General features: G+C 43.6%; 1 protein-coding gene across 1 annotated transcript; it reads right to left on the reverse strand.

Annotated features, from left to right (window-relative positions):
* Nucleotides 1–7,928: 7,928 nt before the first annotated feature.
* On the reverse strand, nucleotides 7,929–19,989 carry LOC120836068. The gene is made up of 5 exons (XM_040214790.1): nucleotides 19,846–19,989; nucleotides 17,219–17,391; nucleotides 13,341–13,411; nucleotides 10,632–10,835; nucleotides 7,929–8,215 (listed from the first exon to the last, which is right to left on the reverse strand). The coding sequence occupies exons 1-5, from the start codon at nucleotides 19,987–19,989 to the stop codon at nucleotides 7,929–7,931; spliced, it is 879 nt and encodes a 292-aa protein (XP_040070724.1).
* Between the last annotated feature and the right edge of the window lie 1,563 nt (nucleotides 19,990–21,552).

Below are 21,552 nucleotides of genomic sequence, written 5' to 3' on the forward strand. Positions count from 1 at the left end.
CAATGATAGAGCACGTGAACATAATTTGTGTGTGCACAACAACGCGGGGGCCATCTCGCTTACCATTGTAGGCGATGTGGATGTAAACCTGACCTGACTGGCACAAAGCTTTTAAGAAAGGCAAAGGAAAACACGGAAAGAGAGATTATAGAGGCATTCTACATAAAAAAGAAAGAAAATAATTGCGTCAGCGCTCCGTCTTTGTATTTGCTCCAGAGTGAGATGGTGTTTCTGGAAGGTTGGCTCTGATTGTCGCGATTGAATCCGATGTGGTTTGTGCAATGTGTATATATAGGTGACAATGGTGTTAATAAAAACCAGTTGAGAGTGAAGCGCCTGTCCTGTCGTCCGTGTTTCTTTTTTGTCCTCGTTTGTTCGCGCTTTTTAACCTTTTATTCAGTAATGGACCAACTAGCCCAAACCCAAGTTTTAATGTAACCGTAAGGTTACGCGACCCCCAAGGTCACGTGACCCCCCGATGTCACGTGACCCAACTAAGTCACGTGACCCCCGATGTCACGTGACCCACCTAGGTCACGTGACCCCCAGACCACGTGACCTCCGAGGTCACGTGACCCCTCCCCCCCCCCGAGGTCACGTGACCCCCAGATCCCATGACCCTCCCAGGTCGCGTGACCCCCCAGGTCGCGTGACCCCCCCAGGTCGCGTGACCCCCCCCAGGTCGCGTGACCCCCCCAGGTCGCGTGACCCCCCCAGGTCGCGTGACCCCCCAGGTCGCGTGACCCCCAGGTCGCGTGACCCCCCCAGGTCGAGTGACCCCCCCAGATCGCGTGACCCCCCCCAGGTCGCGTGACCCCCCCAGGTCGCGTGACCACCCAGGTCACGTGACCCCCCAGGTCGCGTGACCCCCCAGGTCGCGTGAACCCCTTGGTCGCGTGACCCCTCACCACAGGGTCACGTGACCCCCCCCCCCCCTCGGAGGATATTGAAGAATGAGGGGAGGAGGAGGAGAAGGAGAGGGAAGAGGAGCTTTCCCTCTTCTCAATACCCTTCCCTCTTCCTCCCCCCTCATGGCCTTATGGTAGGAAGTTTCATCTCGTTTTTCTTGTAATTTCGTTTACGCAGCTAATGCGTCCTCGGGCGCAGTTCCTTTACGAGCGCTTATGTTTGTGCCGGTACCAGCGGGCCGGCTCTACGCGGCCCGCAGGCAGAGTTTCATTGGGAGTACTGCAGCCAGCTACGGGCCAGTCGGAAGACGTCCGCGGGCCGGATTTGGCCCGTGTGTCGGGGTTTGAGTATACAGTTTAGGCTCATACATGCTGTATTGTTTATGGTGCAGAAACCTTTGCGCAATCGTTAGAGTTCTGAGTTAGAGAACGTACGCAACCAAGACTTCCAGTTGATGAGACAAATGCAAGTTTCGCAATAACTGCGGTAAAATAGTTTTGTAAAAAAAAATATGAACGGAAAATGTTTTGAAATGGTAGAGTCGCCATTTCTTATCTCGGACATTGTTTTCCATTAAACAGTCATTCGCCTCGTTAAAATCATTACTGTTACTTTTTTCAAAACACGGAGGTCTACCGGTGCACCAAATTTGACTATGCAGGACCGAACGTTCGGGATTTAAAATTTTATCTGCGCCCAACGACACCCGGTCGGTGAGCTTCGCTTCAAGCCAAGAAAATAGACCTCTCGAAGCCCAATACCTACGGCAGCGAGCAGCCTTCCAGATGCACCGATAAGTCGACTGTTAGGGTCTGTAACCCCTTCAGTGTTCTCGCCTCGACAAAATCGTGTTCGAAGATTAGTGAAAAACAAACTGCACCTACACCCTTCACTCGGGTAAACGAACGAGAAACAAAGCCCACGTTCAATTGAACCCTTTAACTGAGGAAAGCAAAGGCAACTACACTGACGGTGACGTGACGCCCGCGGATCTGATGCACGCCCACGTTGGATGGGCTGGGCGGTATTTCGTAGAAGCCACAAGCGCCGGAGCATTGTGCCGTTCATCTGCCTGACTCAGCTACGTTAACGCGTCGCGCTTTGATACGGAGCCTTGCCGGCCGTTTCAAAATTTCAGATTTAACGCCCAAAGACATTTACCGCCCCATAAATGGCCGAGTGGGAAATCATCTCGCTGACAGAACTACCGAATTAGAATTGAACCTCCCGCGAACATCGTCTCGACAAACGTTTGGGTCCCGCCACTTGTCCCTGAATTTTTCGAATTATGGGGGAAATGAATACTTCAACTGCAACCATGCTATTTCAGTACTTGAGGCTCATGAAAACGTGCAGATAATCAGACTCTGGGTATTATATACGGCATTGACGAAGAAAAAGATTTTTGAGACTTTTATAACTAACATAAGGTGCGGCACGCAACGCATACTGAGTAAAGAACTTCTCGGGGTAGAAAGACGGAAGGCTGTTGAAAACTTTGAGAGCTAAGGTAACCCTAGATTTTAGCCAAAATATGCCTGCATGATAAGAGAGGGCGTCTATAAAGTTACATACTTCAAATTCACTGATTTTCCCAAGGTTTTTCTTTAATAATTTTATTAAATTCCTTGATCATCACAAAATAAGAAAATGCGGAGGATGGGGTTGCAGCACCTGTTCGGACTGTTTTTGTTTAATCGGGCGAATCGGGTATCGGCTTGCGCTGCCCAGTTATGATTCGGGCAACTGTTACTCAGTAAAGAGGGTAATTACGCCACACCCACCTGCTTCGTTGCATGCCACTGTGCCGCCCACATCGCATATTTTCCCTTACTTGAAATAACTTGAAAACGTTTGGACGATTCTTCTGACAATTCCCTCACTTCACCGGATGCATTAGAAATCCGCGACAATTCCAGGCTTTACCCGTTGGTAGACATTCTGTAGCCAGAACTTGCGGCCTGTGGCACATGTCAGCAGTTGGGCTGGCAACAAGAAACCTCTCCGATTAAGATGTCACGACGACCCGATGACTGAGTGCTGTAAAGAAACACCTGTTGTAGTCAACATCTTGGGACCGGCGCGAGATGCCCCCCAAACGGCTCAACCTTCCATCACAAGGCTAGGTCCTGGACGGACCGGCCCCAGTCTTGACTTCAGTGGCTCTTCAAAAATAAATTCACGATTTATTCATTCTTTTTGTTTCTGCAGTGACAACTCACTTTAGCGGCACGGTCAAAGCTCCGAGTTTACACACCACCCAACGGTAAAACCCCAAGAAAACGAAACAAAAATAAAAAAAGGGAGGCTAGCATGTAACGACACCTTGGTATTGGGTTCCCGCTCACGGCAGTAATCCGGGTGCGAGGAGAGACGACCTGACTGAGTCATGGGAGAAATCTGATGCTCTTTGCACAGAGAGCTTCGAACTTCGCCAACGCCTATACGACCTCGATTCAGAGCGACAGCTGACGCCTTCAGCTGCATAACCTTCATGCGATCCTTTGAACAAGACGCTCCGCTCTAAGGGGGGCCAGATGATGAAATCTCTGGTGGCTCTTGAATGGAACTTCCCCGAGTTTCCCTGCACAATAAACTTGAAAGCAAGTAGATAGGTTTATTCGGTCTTTAATCAGTTTCCTTTGAAAAAATAAACAGTTTTGTCAAGGCGCATCTTCGTCAGACATACTGATGTCAAGGGTGTCCAGATCCTTTTCCAAAAACCGGGCTTATTCTATTCAGCAAATATTTTCTAGTACATATGTTGCACTGCACAAAAGAGGTGTGCGAGAGGAGGGACTCGTATTAAACCAACAAACTGTTATATATCGCACACAAACATGACAGGCAAGCTTTCGCTTCCAAATAAGAAGACATTTTTATTCTCAGGTTTGCCAAGTTAGCAAAAAGAGAACTGCTAAACTTAGAAGAGGCACGAATGGCAAAGTAATGCAATCGATTGATTGTATTAGTCCATAAACACTATAAATGAATAAAACCACACTCAAACGAAAGCTTTCTTTTTCCTTCGACAGACACTTAGCGCAAAGCAGTTTCGGTTGCGCCCTCTAATGATTTTCGTTCGTAACGTGAAGGATTTTCTTTACCGTGACGTCACGAGTGGTATTCATGGCTACTTATTATCGGTTGCAAACTAAGCTCGATGGTTTGTGTAAAAACCACGATAGAAGCTTGGAATCATCGGGTTCTTAAAACAACGCCGTTAAAGTTACTGAAGACATCATAGTGAGCGTTTTCCCAATCACCAATGCCGATCACAGAGACGCTTTTTGGTTACCAGTGTAACCAATAACCCCTCCTGTTTCTTTCTCCTCGATTGAGAAGTTCCCTTTGAGCCATTTTCTTTGTTTACAAGGCCTTTTTTTTTTCTCACCTCATTCTTGGCTGTTACACAAAATGATTCACTAACGCCAGCTCACCTGCTACTCCACATTGACTCTCTTTTGGTTAGAGTATATCTGTTCACAAAAATATGTCCCTTTTTTAATCACAATTTGGTGTGTTAAATTTACTTCGGAGTTATCTGTTACTGCTGATTGCAGGTGTGCTGCCATACCGTGCGGACGTTATCTACACGTTTCGCACGTAGTTGTGTCTTGAAGTACCGGTATCTAGTCGTCTGACAGCACTTGCAACTTCCAGTACTCATGTCTCGAAGTTTTGGTTCCTATGGCAACTTTAGAAAAAACAAAAGAACAAGAAGAGGATAAAAAAAAAACAGAGCTCTGAGACTCTGTGCCTGTGGCTTTCAGTAACTAAGTCTAAACTAACGCGTGATGCGTGGGTTAAAAGCGTGAATGTTTGTATCTAAGCGGTTTACGCTGAAAGGACAAAAATCTTTGCGCCGCCATGTTTTATATATTCAATTCCTTTTTCCTGCCGAAAGCAACTTAACAATTACTAAGCAAGCAAGTGCATTGCTCCAGGATCTATGCGGCCACTCTCGGCTACAATTTAACAATTCCTATACATCGTCATAAATGTGCACGATGTCTTTGAAATATATTGTTATTTATTCTTGCTTCCTTGGTGGGCGTTGAGTGACGTGAGCAATACATTCACCTTGTGCAATGTGGAAATGTTGTCAATTTGTTTTTTGCTGCAGCTGCTGCAGCAAAACGCATTATGTTCATTCTGTTGTGCTTGACCAGGATTGTTCATTTTAATTAGCTACATCACCCTGAAGTTGTTCAGATATTTACAAGATATTTCTCTGAGCTGGCAACTATTTAGAGGCAGTGTGGGTACAATGAAAATAGGCTTAGGAGATCAAACTTGTCGTTTTTTTGGGTGCCCAGATAATTCAACCGAGACTTGAGGTCAATTCAAAGTAAAGGTCGAGTAGTATTGCACGCAGAAGTTGGGTATTCAGTTAGACACGTAAAATCTTGAACGATCGCATCGCCTAGGCAGATATCAGCCAGAGAAAAACAGGCCTGTCATTCTTAAGTTTGCCAGATACAAAGAAAAAAAGAAACATTTTGGCTGCCGAATTTAAGCTAAAATATACCCCTTTTTTGTACGAGATGATTTCTGGCAGGTTGTGCGACTTGCCCGTGGCAACCTTTTCGAGTACGGGAGAAGTCTGAATGTGCCATTTGAAGTTCGTATTGATAAGCTACATATTAATCGCATACGTTTTTTCCTTTCATCCGGAGTCCCAGTCTGTTGTTGAACAATTATAAGCAAGGGCATGTCCGTATGATTCCCAGGGGTCATTTTAAAAATGTGAATCTTGGGAACGGTGTATTGGAGGAGAAATATTTGAAACTCTCGCCCGAATCAATCAGGGAGTTGTCAAGATGGTGCACCGCTGCGACAGCCATTGTGGTAACTGGCCATGGGTTCATGGTGCGGCAGGGCATGCTGTCGACGTCTTGAGAGAGCTTCACACAATCACAGGTTACGCTAAAATCACATTCTTGCATTCTAAGGACTTACTTCTAAAACAGGGAGCATATTCTTTCAAACATGAAAGCCAGCGAAAGCTGGCTTTCGCGTGGTCAATCAGTGATCACAAAAAAAGAACAAAAAATGGGCGTCAAAACAAGTACGGTGGAAATTTTGTGACTGTCCAGACAGCAGGTAAAAACTCGCGTTTGTTGCGCGTAGAAAAAATTTGCACTTAGTTATTTCCGGCCCTGGAGCTAGTAGAAAATATAAAGACACGTTTGGCGAAAATAATCCCTGGAGTATGGGAACAAGAGGGACAAGGGAGAAATAGAAATCTCCAAACACAGGTAGGTGACTGGTGATGGGCCGAGAACATTCGCCTGGTCCGCGTATGGAACCCGGGACCAGGCGGATTTCTTTGGTCGCGCACCAGTCACCTAGCTGTGTTTGGATATTTGTGTTTGTATTTTGTCCCTCTTGTTCCCCTTCTCCAGGGATTATTTTCGTTATTCTTGTTCAGCTCGCTTGCACCTTTGCATTTAATTACATCTAATCATAAAGACAACGTGTTGTTGTTTTTCTAAATAGGTACTGGCTTTCTTAGTACTTAATGCGATAGCTATATTTGGGTTGCTTCATCGTAACCATTTTGATATGCAACACAATACGCTTGCACACGAGAAGCTAATTAGGGAGTAAATAAACTAAAAAAAATCTGGGTGTCTTCCAAGTGAGATCAAACCTAGGACACTATGAATTGTGAGCCTTACGTTCAAGGAACGGACAAGAGGGCAAAAATTTTTATTAATTGCACGAGCCAAGGGGAAGATTTTGAAGCGATATTTATTAAGTTACCTTTTATCCCCCTATCGCGTGCGTGGCAGGCCGCGGTACAAGGCGCTCCTCGATTTACCAGAGTCTTCACAACGCCATGCAAGAGGAACATGTGGTCTAACGAGGATATGGGTAAACAGAAGTGCGGATCTGCTGAGTATGACCACTTATGTGGGATGAAAATCGCCGACCATTTGACGCTCGGTTACCCTTCATGAGTTTCGTCGCAACTTAGGGAGGCGGTTCAACAATATTCAGTTGTAATGTTTTCCAGGAGCTTAGTGGCGCTGGTGGGTCTCAGGGATACTCGCACGCAACGCCACTAGCCAAGAACATTCTTTGTTGCAATTTAATTTCAAGGAAAAAAGCGAACGCTTTCATTGAATCTCTCCTTCGCGAAACTTGGTGTCGTAACTGCGAGATTGCAGTACCCCCTCCAGTGACGAGATTTGAATGCAGCTCACAGATTTGACCCGAGCATTGCGTGAGCACTCGATTTGGGCTCGTGATAATCGATAGCTCGAGAAGCATCTGGGTAGTGGCCCATGCCCAATCGCTTCAATGACGACAATAGCCGAACCATAGCGGTGTCTGGAACTCAGCGTGTGTCCCGCGCCTTGTCAACCCTAGCGCGTGGCTATGATCAACATTAGCGGCGTACAGTCGGTTGCAGACGAATTGGCCTATTGTTCCGGCAGCGAGTTGGGGAGTGTAAAACAAACGCGTGTTTCGTGGGTTTAACGTCAGAAATCCGTTCTGAGCTGTATTCGCGCAAATGACAAAAATCGTTGCATCGTCCCTTTAATCAGCGGCATGTTGCCTTCAAAGAAGACAAGCAATGCTATCACAATTCGACGCAGTGTGTAGCCAAGCACTACAGAAACGCAGGCCCCTAGGTTTTATTACAAAGAAACCATTTTGAATAACAAATGTTTATTGAAAGAATTGCTTATTTTATTGCCATTTTTATTCATATAATACCCACACCAAGTATATCTTAGGTACTCCTCGCTAAAGTTGACTTTTTACCACTAGCATTTTTTTCCACACTGCAGACTGCAAGATTTCTTCTCGAGATATCACATGGGACAAAGTCCTGCTGCTCTCTGCACTTGTCCGAAGTCACCCCCAGTGTTTAGATGACTGTCTTAGGTACTAGACTGGTTCCCATTTACGGAGCAACAAAAGACAACGTCAATGGACACTCGAAAGATGGCTTGAGCACGATGTCCGATACAGAGACGGGAAGTGTATTTGCTGAAATTATTGTGCTAATGACTTGCGTTTACGTCACCCGACGCGGCGTTCTGTGTTTTATCTCTCTTGTCGCAATCTTCCTTGTCATATATTCGGTATGTCGGATATCCACAGTTGAGAAGAAATGCGTATCGACAGCTGGACGGAAGTTCCTTAAATAAGGAATTATACGTATACGTAGTTTTACTCGAACTGTCAAATTCCTTCTCTTTTTCCTCACTTTCTTCGCTTCGTGCTCTTGTAGTGACTTGGGGAATCGTCACATTTTTTAACAAATCTTCCCTCAACCAGAATTCACAAGCTGGAAAGAAAAAGAACGATATTTTGAGGCAAAAGGAAAAACACGCATTTCAGTTTCTAACAGTTCGCGTATGATATAACAAACAAAAAACAAGCGGTTTCATCGCAAAGATATAAATATAAGCTTGTCCAAACGAAAAAGTTGAATAAAGAAAAAAAACAACAAAAAAACAACAAAAACACGAGGGAGAATTTTTTTTTAACATTGCAGAAAAACAAAAGTAAAATAACATTCAAGTTTCAAAGACCGAGTATAATGGTTTTAATATGCTCTCAAAGGTATTACACTAAGCACTCCAATAGATTTTTCTGCGATTTTAAGGTTTATGTTCACCAGTGTGGCTATCGCTGTGAGCCTTTGTGATCTGTAATGCGGCACCATATCACCGGTCTCCGGGTTTTTAGGATCCGAACAAGTTTATTAAGGAGCACTTTCAATATGGGCATGTCTATGAGAATTAAGACAAAGATTGAGCAAAATAGCTGCCGTCTGTCCCCCACTAGCATGCAGTAAGGGGTTTTAACTTCGACACTTGAATAGGTTTTCTACAAGTAGAATGAAGATAAGAAGTTAGATGTAACGTCAGGAAAAACAAAGTCTAATTTTTCATCCGAGGTCTTTTGTCTAAGTAGTAATAATATACTAGAATCAGAATGCGCGATAGGACACACGACTCGACCGCCGGTCTCTGCAAGCAAAACTGTTTGTACCCTTGTATTAGGGGTGTTTCACTGCATTATTTCAATCGGCTGTTTTATTTTTCATGTTCTACTTTTTGACTGAAGCTTCGAATATTAGCTGCCGTCGGGTGGCGCCAAATTCCGATCTCCAACCTTTATGAACAGTGAAATTCGTACCTCGAGACGTATGTGCATATTTAATAAACTGCAGTGTTCTCCGGCCGATTGCAACACTGATTTCGGTCTTGATTTTCGTCTTTTTATTTATACTTTAGTGGAAAAAAAAATAAGTAGATTATCTTTTAAAATTAGCATCGGGCGAACATGGTAGCTACACACGCGTTAGGACTGCAATTCTTCGCCAGGTTCGTGGCTGAGTGGGCGTTGCCCTTGCATCTATGCAATTTCAGCTCCCGACACTTGTTTGCGCTTCACCTGACCTGGTGGAATTCTTGAGTATGTTCACAAACCATTGATCTCACGAGGACCGTTCCCGACTTTGGCATGAGTATAAAACGAGTCATATAAGTTTCCGCATGGGGTCAGCACCACGGTAGTGTGCAGTTCTGCCTGCTACGCTGACATCGACGCATCCTATAGACGTTTGTAAGGAGCAGCGCTTCAAGGGCTGGTCTGGCCACCGTGGATGAAACACACTTTTTTTTCCGCCAGTCTCGAATCCGTGCGTACGCCTCAGAAACGCTTGACTTTCATAGAGTATACGCACACATGCAGCAAGATGGCGGCACTCAGAGACCGTGCTTGCAAACGTCTATAGATCCTTCAAACAGTCACCGTATGCGTGCTGCCATTCTTGGCTTCTGCTCTGGGGAACACGTTCTGAGCCTGCGCAGTTGCTTTCTCATGCGGAACATCAGGCTGTGCGCAAGCGTCCACATCCCACTGACTCGGCCTTTTTAGTCTGGGTGATAAGCGCTGGAAAGGATTATTGCCTTGAGCTTGTATGGAAGTGGACTCTCGCCTCATTCGTGTCTGTTTATTCTGAAGAGGCCTCTTGCATACATGGGTTGCACGTGACGTCATTCAAAGAGCGCGCCGATGACCACCAGAGAAGAGGGGAAGAGCGAGCTCCCCTCTTATCAGGATCCTCTTTTTTGCCTCCCGGATTTGCAGAGACGTTGGTAATCTTCTCCGAGACGCTTATAGATTAACCCGTCACTCAAAATTCTTACAAAAGCAGCTCACCTCTCCTCCTCTTACATGATGGTCTAAGGTATGCGATGTGACGTCAGTGCAACCCACGTGTCTATCTTCTTGTTATGTCTATGTTTGTGTTAAGTCGCAGTAAACTTTTTACACATATCGCCCTTTGTTAGAATGATTTTGTCTCGCCCTTTGGGTGATTTTCGCAGTCATTCAACGCTTAGTTGTCAGTTTCTGGACGGCACGTGACTGTAAAAGTGTTTGAGTTGGTATTAAGATCGAAACGACTTTGAGTATCTTGCTAAAAGGTATGTTTGGGCTAGTTGGTCGACGAGCATCTTGGTTTAAAGTAGCCCGACAAAACAAGGACAAAAAAAAAAAAAAAAGAAACGACAGAGACGACAGCGGTGTTTTCTGTCTCGTCTATAATTTTACCTTGCTTTTGGTCGGGCTGTTTTAAACCAAGATATTGAATATCTTGCATATATTTCAATTCAATGTCTTTCATTTTGCGCCTAGAAAATGTTCTAAATAAGTTGCCACTGTAGTAGAAATCACTTCATTATACCCACATGCAGAGTCCAGTCGATTTTGTAGTGATCTCAGTATATGACAAAAGGAATTGCTGAATAGCACGTAGTTTTCTGAATATTGAATGTAGGGTGTTCCCCAACACTCCGGATGATATATGGTGCAGCCTCTGTTATCGCAGAGGAAGTTGAAATTGAGATCGTAGCAGCTTCCATTTGGTGATGTGGCTTTACGCTTAGGCTGGCCTTGAAAAGAAAAATGGAAGAGAATTTTTTTTAATGAAGTGCTACGTTGTGAGCTCGACACTATACGCATGGATCGGATTTGAGTCAGGAATTGGCGTGTGGCGTTAACGCCGAAAATTACACAGTGAAAAATAATTAGAAAAAATGCCGCAAACAGCTATAATTGCAGTCAACAATAAACGGTGTCAGAAATTATACAAAACAAGTAAAGAAGACAGAAAATAAGTGTGTAGCCACGGATAATAGAACCCATTTAAAAGTGCCCACGCCAATAGCTGCTGGGTCAACTTTCTGAGTACGCCGTTGTTTGAGCACGTGCACTGAGCTCATCTTAGAGACGAGTGCTGCATCAGCGGTTGGGAAAGACTCGGATTAAATCCCTCGCGTCGTGCCCAAAAAATGGCGACGGCCAGCTGTGGTGAAATTTTGAAAATACTGTATTGCGGTGATCCTTTAAGGCCCTGGTATGATCTGACGTCGAGTTTAGCAAGCGCGGCGAAGTGCAGCGCACTCAAATCGTTATTAGTCGCAGATACTGAGTCCTGCGCTACGCCGCTTTCGCTCCGCCCAACGCTGGAGTATAACAAAGCCTTTCGACTAAGGCCGTCGAATGCCCAGAATGTACCCAGGTGAAGACGCCATTGAGCTTTCTGGTCAGTGGAAGTTGGTGGCGGAAGTCTTCCACGTTCAATTCCCGAATAAAAGAGAAAGGAAAACGTTTTCTATGTAGCCTTCTGTCCGTCTTGAATGGCGTAACTTCTTGTTTGGTCATTTTCCTCATGCCCCGGCATTGGAAGTTGATACCATTGCAAGCAACTGCCACTCGTTTTTCTTCTTTCTCCCACGTATTTCTAATCGCTTATAAGCTATTAGAAATAGCTTATAATTAGTTAAATATTATAGTTTTAATATTGTACGCTATTAGAAATAGCTTATTATAAAACTGTAGGTTTTAATAATATATACTTTCTGCTTCCCATACCCTACACAAAAACTACGTAACAATTCAAATAATTACAAGAAGTATTCAAGCAATAAACAGTAGTCTATAATCCGCTTACTCTTCAACTTACAGGGTAACACGAGATCGCGGTTTCGAAACATGCTCTCGCTGAACAAGCACGCACGTCAAGCATAATACGTCTGAAATTAAGGGAGGAGCGCCAGCTTGCCCGCGTTTGTCAAATTTTACCCATGCACTAGGCTTTGGCTTTGAATCGGGGCTCTTAAAGCAGGAGAGAGAAACTGGGCACAATACGTAAGTCTTGCGACCGCCTAAAAAGATTAAAAAAAACTGCAAAAAAAAAAAAAAAAAGCCTGTAGGTTTAGGCGTAGCCTCCTTTATACTGACAAAACCTGGTAGATTGTCACGCGACGCGGCCGCCGAAAGTCAAAAGTGTCGTTTAACGGGCGCCCCGCTGCGGCGAGACGCCGAAACACATTTGTCCCGAGCGATGGCATATCCGCTCGTGCTTCTCGCGTTCCTCGGGCTGCCCTTCTTTTCTCTTCGAGTTGAAAACCATGTTTCGGGTCCTCGCCGCTGCAAAAGCTGTGCGCTGAATACCAGACTCCACGAGAAATGCTGTGTGCTACCAGATCCTCGCGCTTCGAATCTGCGAACGGGCACGCTATGGCTCCCCCGTCGAACTGCCTGGCTTTGTGAGTATAAAGCAGGCTATGGTTTAGGTAATCTGAGAACATTTAGTTGCTTCAGGTTAATTCGAGATAAGTGTCAAAGGTACATTAGACAGTGTTATTTTGTCGATTCTGTATTATAAAACCTCGAATAAGAATTGCATATTATATGGAAATACGATCTAAAAAAAAAAAAAGAAAAGAAGGGTAACTCTTTCAAGGGTTGGATAGAACTCGTGCGCATATTTTGAAAAAGAAAACAAGAACATATATAGTAAAAATACGTTCAATAATTTTAATTTACTCGCACACATGAGGTACAAGATGTTGCAGAGCAAACCAGAATTGTAGTTTGAATGTCAACATTTTGGTAATGTGAGGCACTTGCCTAACATTACCAAACTGCAGTGACCTCGTATTTCTGGTAAGTTTACACCGGTTTATGTGCGCTCCCAAATGTTGGATACAAAATAGCCTAGTGGAGCCTATTTAAGCTAATATTAACCCCTGTACGTCCACAGAGGTTATTCAAACAAACATGACACTAGTAAACCTCACCAAAACCGTAGTCGCACTCGGTACACAAATATATATAAAAAAAGTTACTTGCACGCAGGTTTAGCATGAAACATATGTGAGGGGTTAAATAAAACAATGAAGACCACCTAAAAATTTTAGACTAGTATTGTTAGTCGACAGATGTCGCGTTGACAACCTGACAATTAAACTGCGCTTAATAAATCCATTACCAGTTGCTGCATTCATGGTGCGCCTCCCGGCGACAACTGGTTCGCTCACAACGCTTGCCAGAAATCGTGCGGTGATGATGTAAGTGTTAACTATTACTGCAAGAAATTGTAAGGTACGTACCCAGTTGCATATTATTTTCAATACTATAATCCTTTTGTTTTACAGCTTGAACAAATTGTGTTTTTGATTTCCTGTAGCACAAGATGGGGGGAAAAAAACTATGTGTAGACACCTTGTTTACACTTAAAGCCGGACGTACAACCTCGATTTTCTGCAGGAATGATATTCCTCTTAGCGTACCATTCTCCTAAGCTGCGAGGGGGCCAAGTTCGGGCAAGGTAGAAAGTGGAGAGCATATAGGAATGGAGGAGGCGTGCAAAAGTGTAAAGCGCGAAGTGTACGCCGGCTTGGTATATATTAACTAGGCATTATCGTTCCCGCTTTTTTTAAGGCCCTGGTAACATAAGTTTTAGCCATTGTTCATTTAGCCTATCTCAAATTCATAAATCGGAAATATAAATAGTAACCAGAAGTAAACGTCAAGTTATCATTTAGCTGCTTTCGTACCTTCAGATTAGCCAGAATTATTTCGCCAATATTCGGTAGACTTCTCTCGTTCTCTTACAAACGCCTAGCTTGACATTAAAAAAAATATATATATTTAACACTTTGCTTATTTTTGAATTATATGAACTGAACCTATCAAAAGGCTTAAACTTCATTCCTTCTGTGTGTCAATACCGGCATGGGAAAAAGAAAGGATTCTCAAGTTTAATTTTTTTTTATCTTTCCGTAGGGAAATTGAACTAAACCTGACCACAAAATCGTTCTTCATTAAAAAACAAAAGAACTCTGTCTTTTAACGAAACAATACCATCGAAGGGGGATCGGTGCGCGAATTTCTTTTGGGATGTCCTACAGAAAACATTGAAGAAAGATCTGAATATCTGTGCATATATCATACGTTTTTTTGCCTTTAAAGCATCATGATACTTTTCCTTATGACCTGCTCACAATGATGAGTCTACATAGCCTTCAGAAAACAGGGATTATTCATAGAAATGCTGATCCTCCACGGTCCACAAAGTCCAATATCATAGAAACTATGTCGCATGTACGTAATGTGTATGACCACCTTAAGAAACGCCCAGAATGGCATACACTTCTTGACAAATGACTTCCCGACTTTTAGAGATGTGACCCTCTTCGAAATATGTTACCATGGCCCTCTTTCTTCGTATTTCCCTGTGACCACCACAAGGCACCTTCAATGTAAATAAGCGATAACTATGTTAGATGGTGTATTGATTGCTTCTACCGACATTTTCTAAGTAATAAATACAACAAAAGTGGTCTAGCGCACACCAGCTTGGAGAACGTGGATCGAAAGCTCGCACTGCAGAACCCAGTATCCTGGGTTCTATCCCCACCCGTGCCAGTTTCGGTCTGGATGAGCATCGTACTGGCATGCGGTCGTGTATCACCACTGCGTGGTGAACGTTAAAGACCCCAGGCTAGCGCCTGTACAACAGTGGCTAAATTGCTGATCTACAGAGAGTGACTCGTCGCAACTTTGAAATGGCTGACCAGCTACACGCGGTATAAATATCCACACAACCCCAATTCTTCTTCTTCAATACCATCCAAAAGAAACTAGACACAGACACGAGAATCTGAGCGAATGAACTATTTGCGAAACTATGCTACAAACATAAAATGCTTAGCCCTAAAAAGTTTTTATATGCTTGCTACTATGGATGTGCTAGGTATGCGAAAGCGTTATATTTGAGAAAGGACAAATAAGACTGGTTCGCATATCGATGATTAATTTGTGAGATCGTTTTTCTAAATTCTTGCCAGCTGCCAGTGGGAGCTGGCAACTTAAGACTTTTCTAACTTTTCAGTAAATGGCCCTTTTTGGTTTTTGCACACAAGGGTGGGTGTCGTTTTTCGGTATCTTAATCTTGCCTTAGTGAAATAAATTATTCTTTTTGTTCCGCTGCCTGATCATTATGGTCACATTCAAGCTTTCAGTATGTGCGGATTATGTACCTTAAAGAGGGGGCGCAACGATATTCGGGATTTGGCCAGTTAACTGCGAGAATTAGTCGTAGACGCGTTTCGAAGAACACGAAACGCTTTTACCTTGTGCGCACTGATTTTTATTTTATAAAAAAATAAAAAGATTGAAGGTCGCCGTATTCCTCAACTCTCGAACCCGTATTTTGAGTGACGTCACTTGTAGTACCACCTTGTCTCCCATTGGGTTGGGAACCCAGCGCACCCTCTGCCATTGCCCAATGTTGAAGGTATAGTATCGCCGAAGATTGTGGCGTGCGATCGACACAAGACCCTGTTCACCAAGGGGCTTACGCAGATTTTAGCGGCGGATGGGGGCTGGTTTAGTTGACTTATGTGTGCTCCCAATGACGGGACACCGTCACTCCCATATCTGCCACACCCGGCTACAGATCGGCAAATAACGCGTCGTTGTTTTTGTTTTTGCGTTTAAACAGCGGAATCGCAATATTTGAGGGGAAGGGGACGCGTTTTCTTTCGTTTGTGCCAAGTCAGACATATCGACGTAATACGGCGAGCAATTGTGTTCCAAATTCCGTCGCTGGCACATCGGAACAATGGAGGAGCATGCCAATCAAAAGGCAACATTGCCTTAGGTCGAGGAGAAGCGAAAGCACTTGTGCGCGTTTCGGGAGTGAGCAAACGTACGAGGTATGCAAGAAACAGACGAACTTCCACGTTGCATACGCCGATACAGAATCGAGACACATACTTACTATGGTGTTACAATAGAGTGACCAGTGTCATGTACGTATTGTGTTATTGAAGAGCATGCGAAGATCATCTCGAAAATATGTAGATAAAATTAACCGTACTCAGCGGATGAGAGAATCGCTAGATAGCCGCCCAAAAGACAAGATCTCTGACGGCGTCGTGCTTCGAGGGTTGACTCTCATAATTACCCTTTCAAGTGTGCTACTCCACCACACCGCCTTGTTTTTTCGACGTTACCTATTTGTTCTATGAGTGCACGGAACGGAATTGTAGATAAACAGAGGTGTTCTGGAAACACATGCCACCGTCGAGAACGGGGTAAGAAAATTGCTGGAACGTGGCACGCGCTTGTGGGGCTCCAGAGTTTTTCTCACTGTTTGTCCCGCCACGTCTACATGCATGCATGATTTCTTGTTTAGAAGCTTTACAAAGTACAGTATCAACTTTTGCGGGACTCAAAAGCCACGCTTGAAGATATCAATGACCATTTTCATCTCTGTGCATGGTCCGTATAAAGAGGAAATAATCGAAAACAGGCCAATGTAATAAACTTACTGATAAATGATTTTGTACGATTCAATTTCATCAGCATACTTTTTATTCTTTCTTCTTGAGAGACCACGCGAGCTTTTGAAAATTTCCCGAAGATGGTATCTGATGCAGATTTTGATAAATCATATCTTGTCAGCCTTAGTTGGCTCAATTTGCGAAGCTTCCATATTGTTTTGGAGTTGCGAGCAGCCTCATCTTTTTGTATAAGCAATGTCTGCTGCATGTTTCTTTAATCTTTCCGCGTAAAATAAAGGTTTGCTTGTTCTCGCAGCCTACACAATATTGTTGAAATGTATTTTTTGCCGTGTATACTTTCAATGGCACATTTAAATATGGTGCGCGCCAGCGCACATGCGGTGCTCAGACGATGTAACTATTCTGCTATAATAGTGATCCTATCTTATTTATGAGAGGGCTATCGGTACTTCTGTATGCATCCTATTTTTAAGCCTTAGTATATACAGTTCGAAATAGTATATATACAAAATTATTGGCGTAAAAATAAAGTAATCCAAGCCCGTGATCCTGCTTCAGTGAAGCTCCTGGATACTTATTGGTTTTTGAAAAGGCCACTAACCCCTTCAATGGACTGGTTGGATATTTTAATTAAAACGTTTATGGTAGGGACATTGTGAAGCAATGGACATACTTACATTGTTTTAGATTTTTCGTCGTACCATTTTGATGTGTAGTTGGCGCTCTTCAATGTGTCATTGAGGTCACTTGTTTGCACGTGAAGACAGCTAATACCTTTGTAATGTTCTTTTGTCCCCAACCCGCTACTATAAACTAGATAATAGCTCTGACTCTCCATCCACTTGATTGTCTGAAAATGTATTAATGTTTCTTGTAATTATTTTGACACAAATTACATGATAAATAAAAAAATGTGAAGACATTTCTACTCAAAGCTAAACTAAACGTAAGGGGACTATCGATTTTTTTTTTGCATTCATATTAAATTGGGATGAAGATTAAAAATGCAGACTCCACTCTCATCCATGCAGTCTCCGTGTGAAAACACGTCATTGATTCTCCAGAAGAATAAAAATGACAAATGTAGACTGGACGTAAAAAACAAACACTTAAAAGGCTTTAAAAGGACACTGACACACCCCATTTTTTTATTTTTTTTTTGTCAGGCGATTCATAATGCTGTCGGAACACTACCCAATTAATATTTTGCTACAGAGTCACGTATATTATTAATAAAGCCAAAAAAGCAATTGCTCGAAACCCAAACCGAAGCTCCCGCACCGCACAAAGTGGAGAGGATAGAGTGAGTGGCGGAAGTCACGTGGATACACCCGACCGTGAGATATCTTTTTTCCGCACGTAGCAGACGAAATGCGTTCGTTGCCCGTGCGATTCCTTTGCAGATTTGTTTGTTCCGCTCGCTGTTCTTCACTTCAGATGTACATTTAAGCGTTGGCAATCAGTAGTGAGTGCCCGAGGGCCGTGTGAATTCGCGTGATCCGCTCCGAGAAGAATACTCCCAAGATGTTGCGTGAAGAGTTGCCTCACATGTCCTGCTTTAGAAAGTGTCATTGTGCGGCAGACTGCAAAATTTTCCGAAAAATCAACGGGTCGAGATTCAATGGCTGGCTGCAATTCCAGTAGAACAGTTACGCGAAGCTCGGAAAGCGGACGCACCTGATTTATATGCTCCTTGCATTTTGTGGAAAGTTACAACATTGAGTTCGCAAATGTCAAAAATGGAATCCCATACCATTTAGTTCAGCAACGTGTCGTCCACAACAATTGTTTTTTTCAGTGATAATTGTAAAACAAGAAATGTAAACATCCGAAAATGCTTGACAAAAAAAAGGGAAAAACCGGTACACCACACCAGGGATTGAACCCGGGCCCGCCGCGTGTGAAGAAGACATCTTTCCGCTGAGCTACTGAAGGAACTCAATCATGCGTAGTAAGGCAACGGGTAGACTGTATGTCAAAACTTTGATGCCCATTTTCCCTTCAGTACACGCAATTCCGGCTTGAAGTCCGGCAGCACAACGCATATGCCACATTCGCACCTCGTAAGGAAGCCGTACGCGTGCATATTCAACTCCAAGTACGCACATCGTGCTTGACGTTTGAGCGAGGGATGTTTTCAGCCACGAGAAGTTACAACGGCTCGGCGACGTCTTCGTGCAATCGGCTTGCTGGTCGGGCGTGTCGTACAGGATGAATTTCAGTTTTTTTGATCAGTTCAAGATTTCTCTTTCGAAGGAAGACAGAATTCGCCAGTACCGCGAACGACAGTTTTGAAGTAGAGGTCCAACACCCGTCATCCGCTGCCATCCACTAGTCCCACGATACGCAAAACGACGGCCTGTTGAGAATAACGCAGTGAACGCACAGAAGGCTTCCGGTTGTCTGTGCTACCTTTTCTTTTTTTTTAATTAACATATTTGCAGCTTCTCAGAAGCAGCAAAAAATGGGTTTCATGTTTTTTTCTATTTTTGATATTGACTCTGTGCCTTCCATGACCCTCGACTTTGATTAAATTTGGTGGTCGCGTCGAAACCTTAGAAAACGGCCCGTGACCACGGAAAAGAGAGTGAGCGCGACTCAAACCGGCTAGTTCTCGATCGGCGGTTTACGGGTGGAAAGAAACTGAATTTCGAGCCGCGAATTTCGTTCTGGGTTGTAGCGCTCTCATATGTCACGTACAACTGAAAACCTCGGCGAGCATAAATACCCTGTGAATGCCCCTTTACAGACAATATTCGTGCTTAAAAATTTGATCGATAGACAAAACTGTTCGAAGAAAGGAACAAACAGGCAATATTGATATTAAGTAACAAAAATAGCAGCGTTTGTTTACCTTCATTTAGCTGATTTTGATTATAGGCATTACATTTTATGGCATCATCCTTTTAAATGTGTGCCACCTGGGAAACGAGTATATTAAGCCGCTGCCGATAAAATAAAACTGCTTTCTTTACAAAGGTTAAAAACATCTACGCATCCTCGAAGGCTCAGACTTCGCCCAAATATAACGCAAGACGTTAGTGAAAAATAAAAATTAAAAACAAATTGTAACTAACGGTTCTGGTTAAAACATTTCAAGGCAATCAGCAATTCTTGCACTACGCAGTGGGTTTTGTTTTCAGCAGGGGTATTATTCGGGTACATGTATTCACAAAGTAATCCGGCTGCCATCTCCTCACTAATAAAAAGAGGATCTCGACTGAAACAGCAATCGCTTTATGAGCAGGCGGAAGGCTATAATATCGTTACAATAACTTATATTCCCGGTGAAAATAAATCCTACCTTCCAGGCATCCTGCATCGCGCCAAAGTTTTCTCTGTTCAGGTCAGGATTGTTGTCTGCCGGTTTCTTCCAACTTTCAAACTCTACGTCGGCGCATGTCGCAGAAACGCTTAGACAGAACACCAAATGTTTCAGGGACAGCATCGTTGACGACCTCTCAGACGCAGTGGCAATATGGGCAGACGTGTTCGCTTTATATAGTTTCCCCGATTACGTAATTCTTGGAAGAATCGAAATTTCTTTTCGTTTTGTGTTGTTAGAAGAAAGACTCACTTGTGTACACTTAAAAAAGTCACTGCTCTCCCACCTTTTTTTTTTCGAATTTGGTGGGTGTGCCTCTTTTCATTTTGTCAGGCAATGAATCCCGCGCTTGCCAGGAGGTTCAATACCCTAGGACCCGGCATGACATCATGCACAGCAGCAACGCCTAAAAAATAACTCATTCCCAGATTGCCTTGCGAACCGACGCTGCTCTTATCTTCTGCTCGCCACTCATTCGGCTCGATTGGCTACGTGAGGCTTCGACTACGTCTGCTCCGCGCCTCTGAGCTGTTTCGTCCGCCCGTTGTTACTGCTCGCTTTCGATACGATCGCGGCACACAATACATTATTTGGTGTTCAACGAAATGGCGAATTTAATGAGATATTGATATTTGTTGAGCTTGAATCGGAAAAGACTTTCTATGTGCAGTTCATTCATCCCAGAGAGGAAAGCTTTATTGTCCTGTCTTCTCCCACGAGCGCTTCTGTTCTGCACCAGTGTTGACGAAACGGCGCTCCTGGAGCGCATTCCTTTTACGAGGAAGGGAGGGACGCCGCCGTTCCATCTTGCATCCGTGGAACGGGAACTCATTACATTTCGAAAAAACTGCAGAAGGAACGAATATTTTTTTATATATATTTGAACATTTATTTGTACCTATACTGGAGATTTGTTGTCGGTGGTAGGTTAAGAGTTACGTGGGAGCTCCTCCCTTCTTTTTCCACGTTAGCAGAGCGAACGCTTGAGGGGTGGTTACTTTCTCTCCAGCATTCGCTCTTGTAAAGTGGACAGAGATGAGACTCGCTCCTATTTCACTCTTAACTTGTCACTGACTATAATCATTTTTTTAATTATTATCGTCAACTTCAATATCAGATTTCAAGGTATTGGGCAGCGTAGGTAAGGTATTCGAATACAAATAACTGGAACAAATGTGACCTGACGTTGCGATCTTTCCTAACCAACAAGCCTGAACAGTTTTGCTTGTGACAATTCGATACGTAGTTCGACGTGCATATATTTTCCCTTGTTCGCTTTATTCTATTTACGCATTATCTAGCTCAGTACTTTAGTAAATACGCAATTGCACAATTAATTGAACGGCACGTTCCATCTTACTGATGTAACGGGATCGAATTCCTTTCGAACCATTGTAACTTGTAACGGGAACTCGTTCCAAGATTGAGAAGGAACGAGAAAAGAACATTCGTTCCTGTCTTGGAAGGACTTGTAGAGCACTTTCTTACACTGTATTGATTTCCGTTATGTGTAACCAACTAGCCTGTCAGCAGGTTTTAATATTTTCGTTAAAGGAACGCATTTAAAAGCAAAAACAATGAGTATATACATATATACAGAATGCTTAAGCGAAGGCTGAAAAAAGTTCCCGAAATTAGAGTATTCGAGGTAAAAAGATAATTCCCTCGGCACCGCATTACTTGTGG

Source organism: Ixodes scapularis, unplaced genomic scaffold, assembly GCF_016920785.2.
Source record: "Ixodes scapularis isolate PalLabHiFi unplaced genomic scaffold, ASM1692078v2 PGA_scaffold5__190_contigs__length_132052651, whole genome shotgun sequence".
In the NCBI taxonomy this organism is placed as follows: Eukaryota; Metazoa; Arthropoda; class Arachnida; order Ixodida; family Ixodidae; genus Ixodes; species Ixodes scapularis.

Excerpts from the sequence above, each read along its gene's own strand:
- LOC120836068 (XM_040214790.1), bottom strand. The coding sequence starts at position 19,989 with ATGCTGTCCCTGAAACATTTGGTGTTCTGTCTAAGCGTTTCTGCGACA. Across the intron at positions 13,412-17,218 it reads GACGAAAAATCTAAAACAAT|GAAATCAAAAACACAATTTG; the intron begins GTAAGTATGTCC and ends CTTGTGCTACAG. Across the intron at positions 8,216-10,631 it reads AAATCGACTGGACTCTGCAT|CTTGTGAATTCTGGTTGAGG; the intron begins GTGGGTATAATG and ends TTTTCTTTCCAG.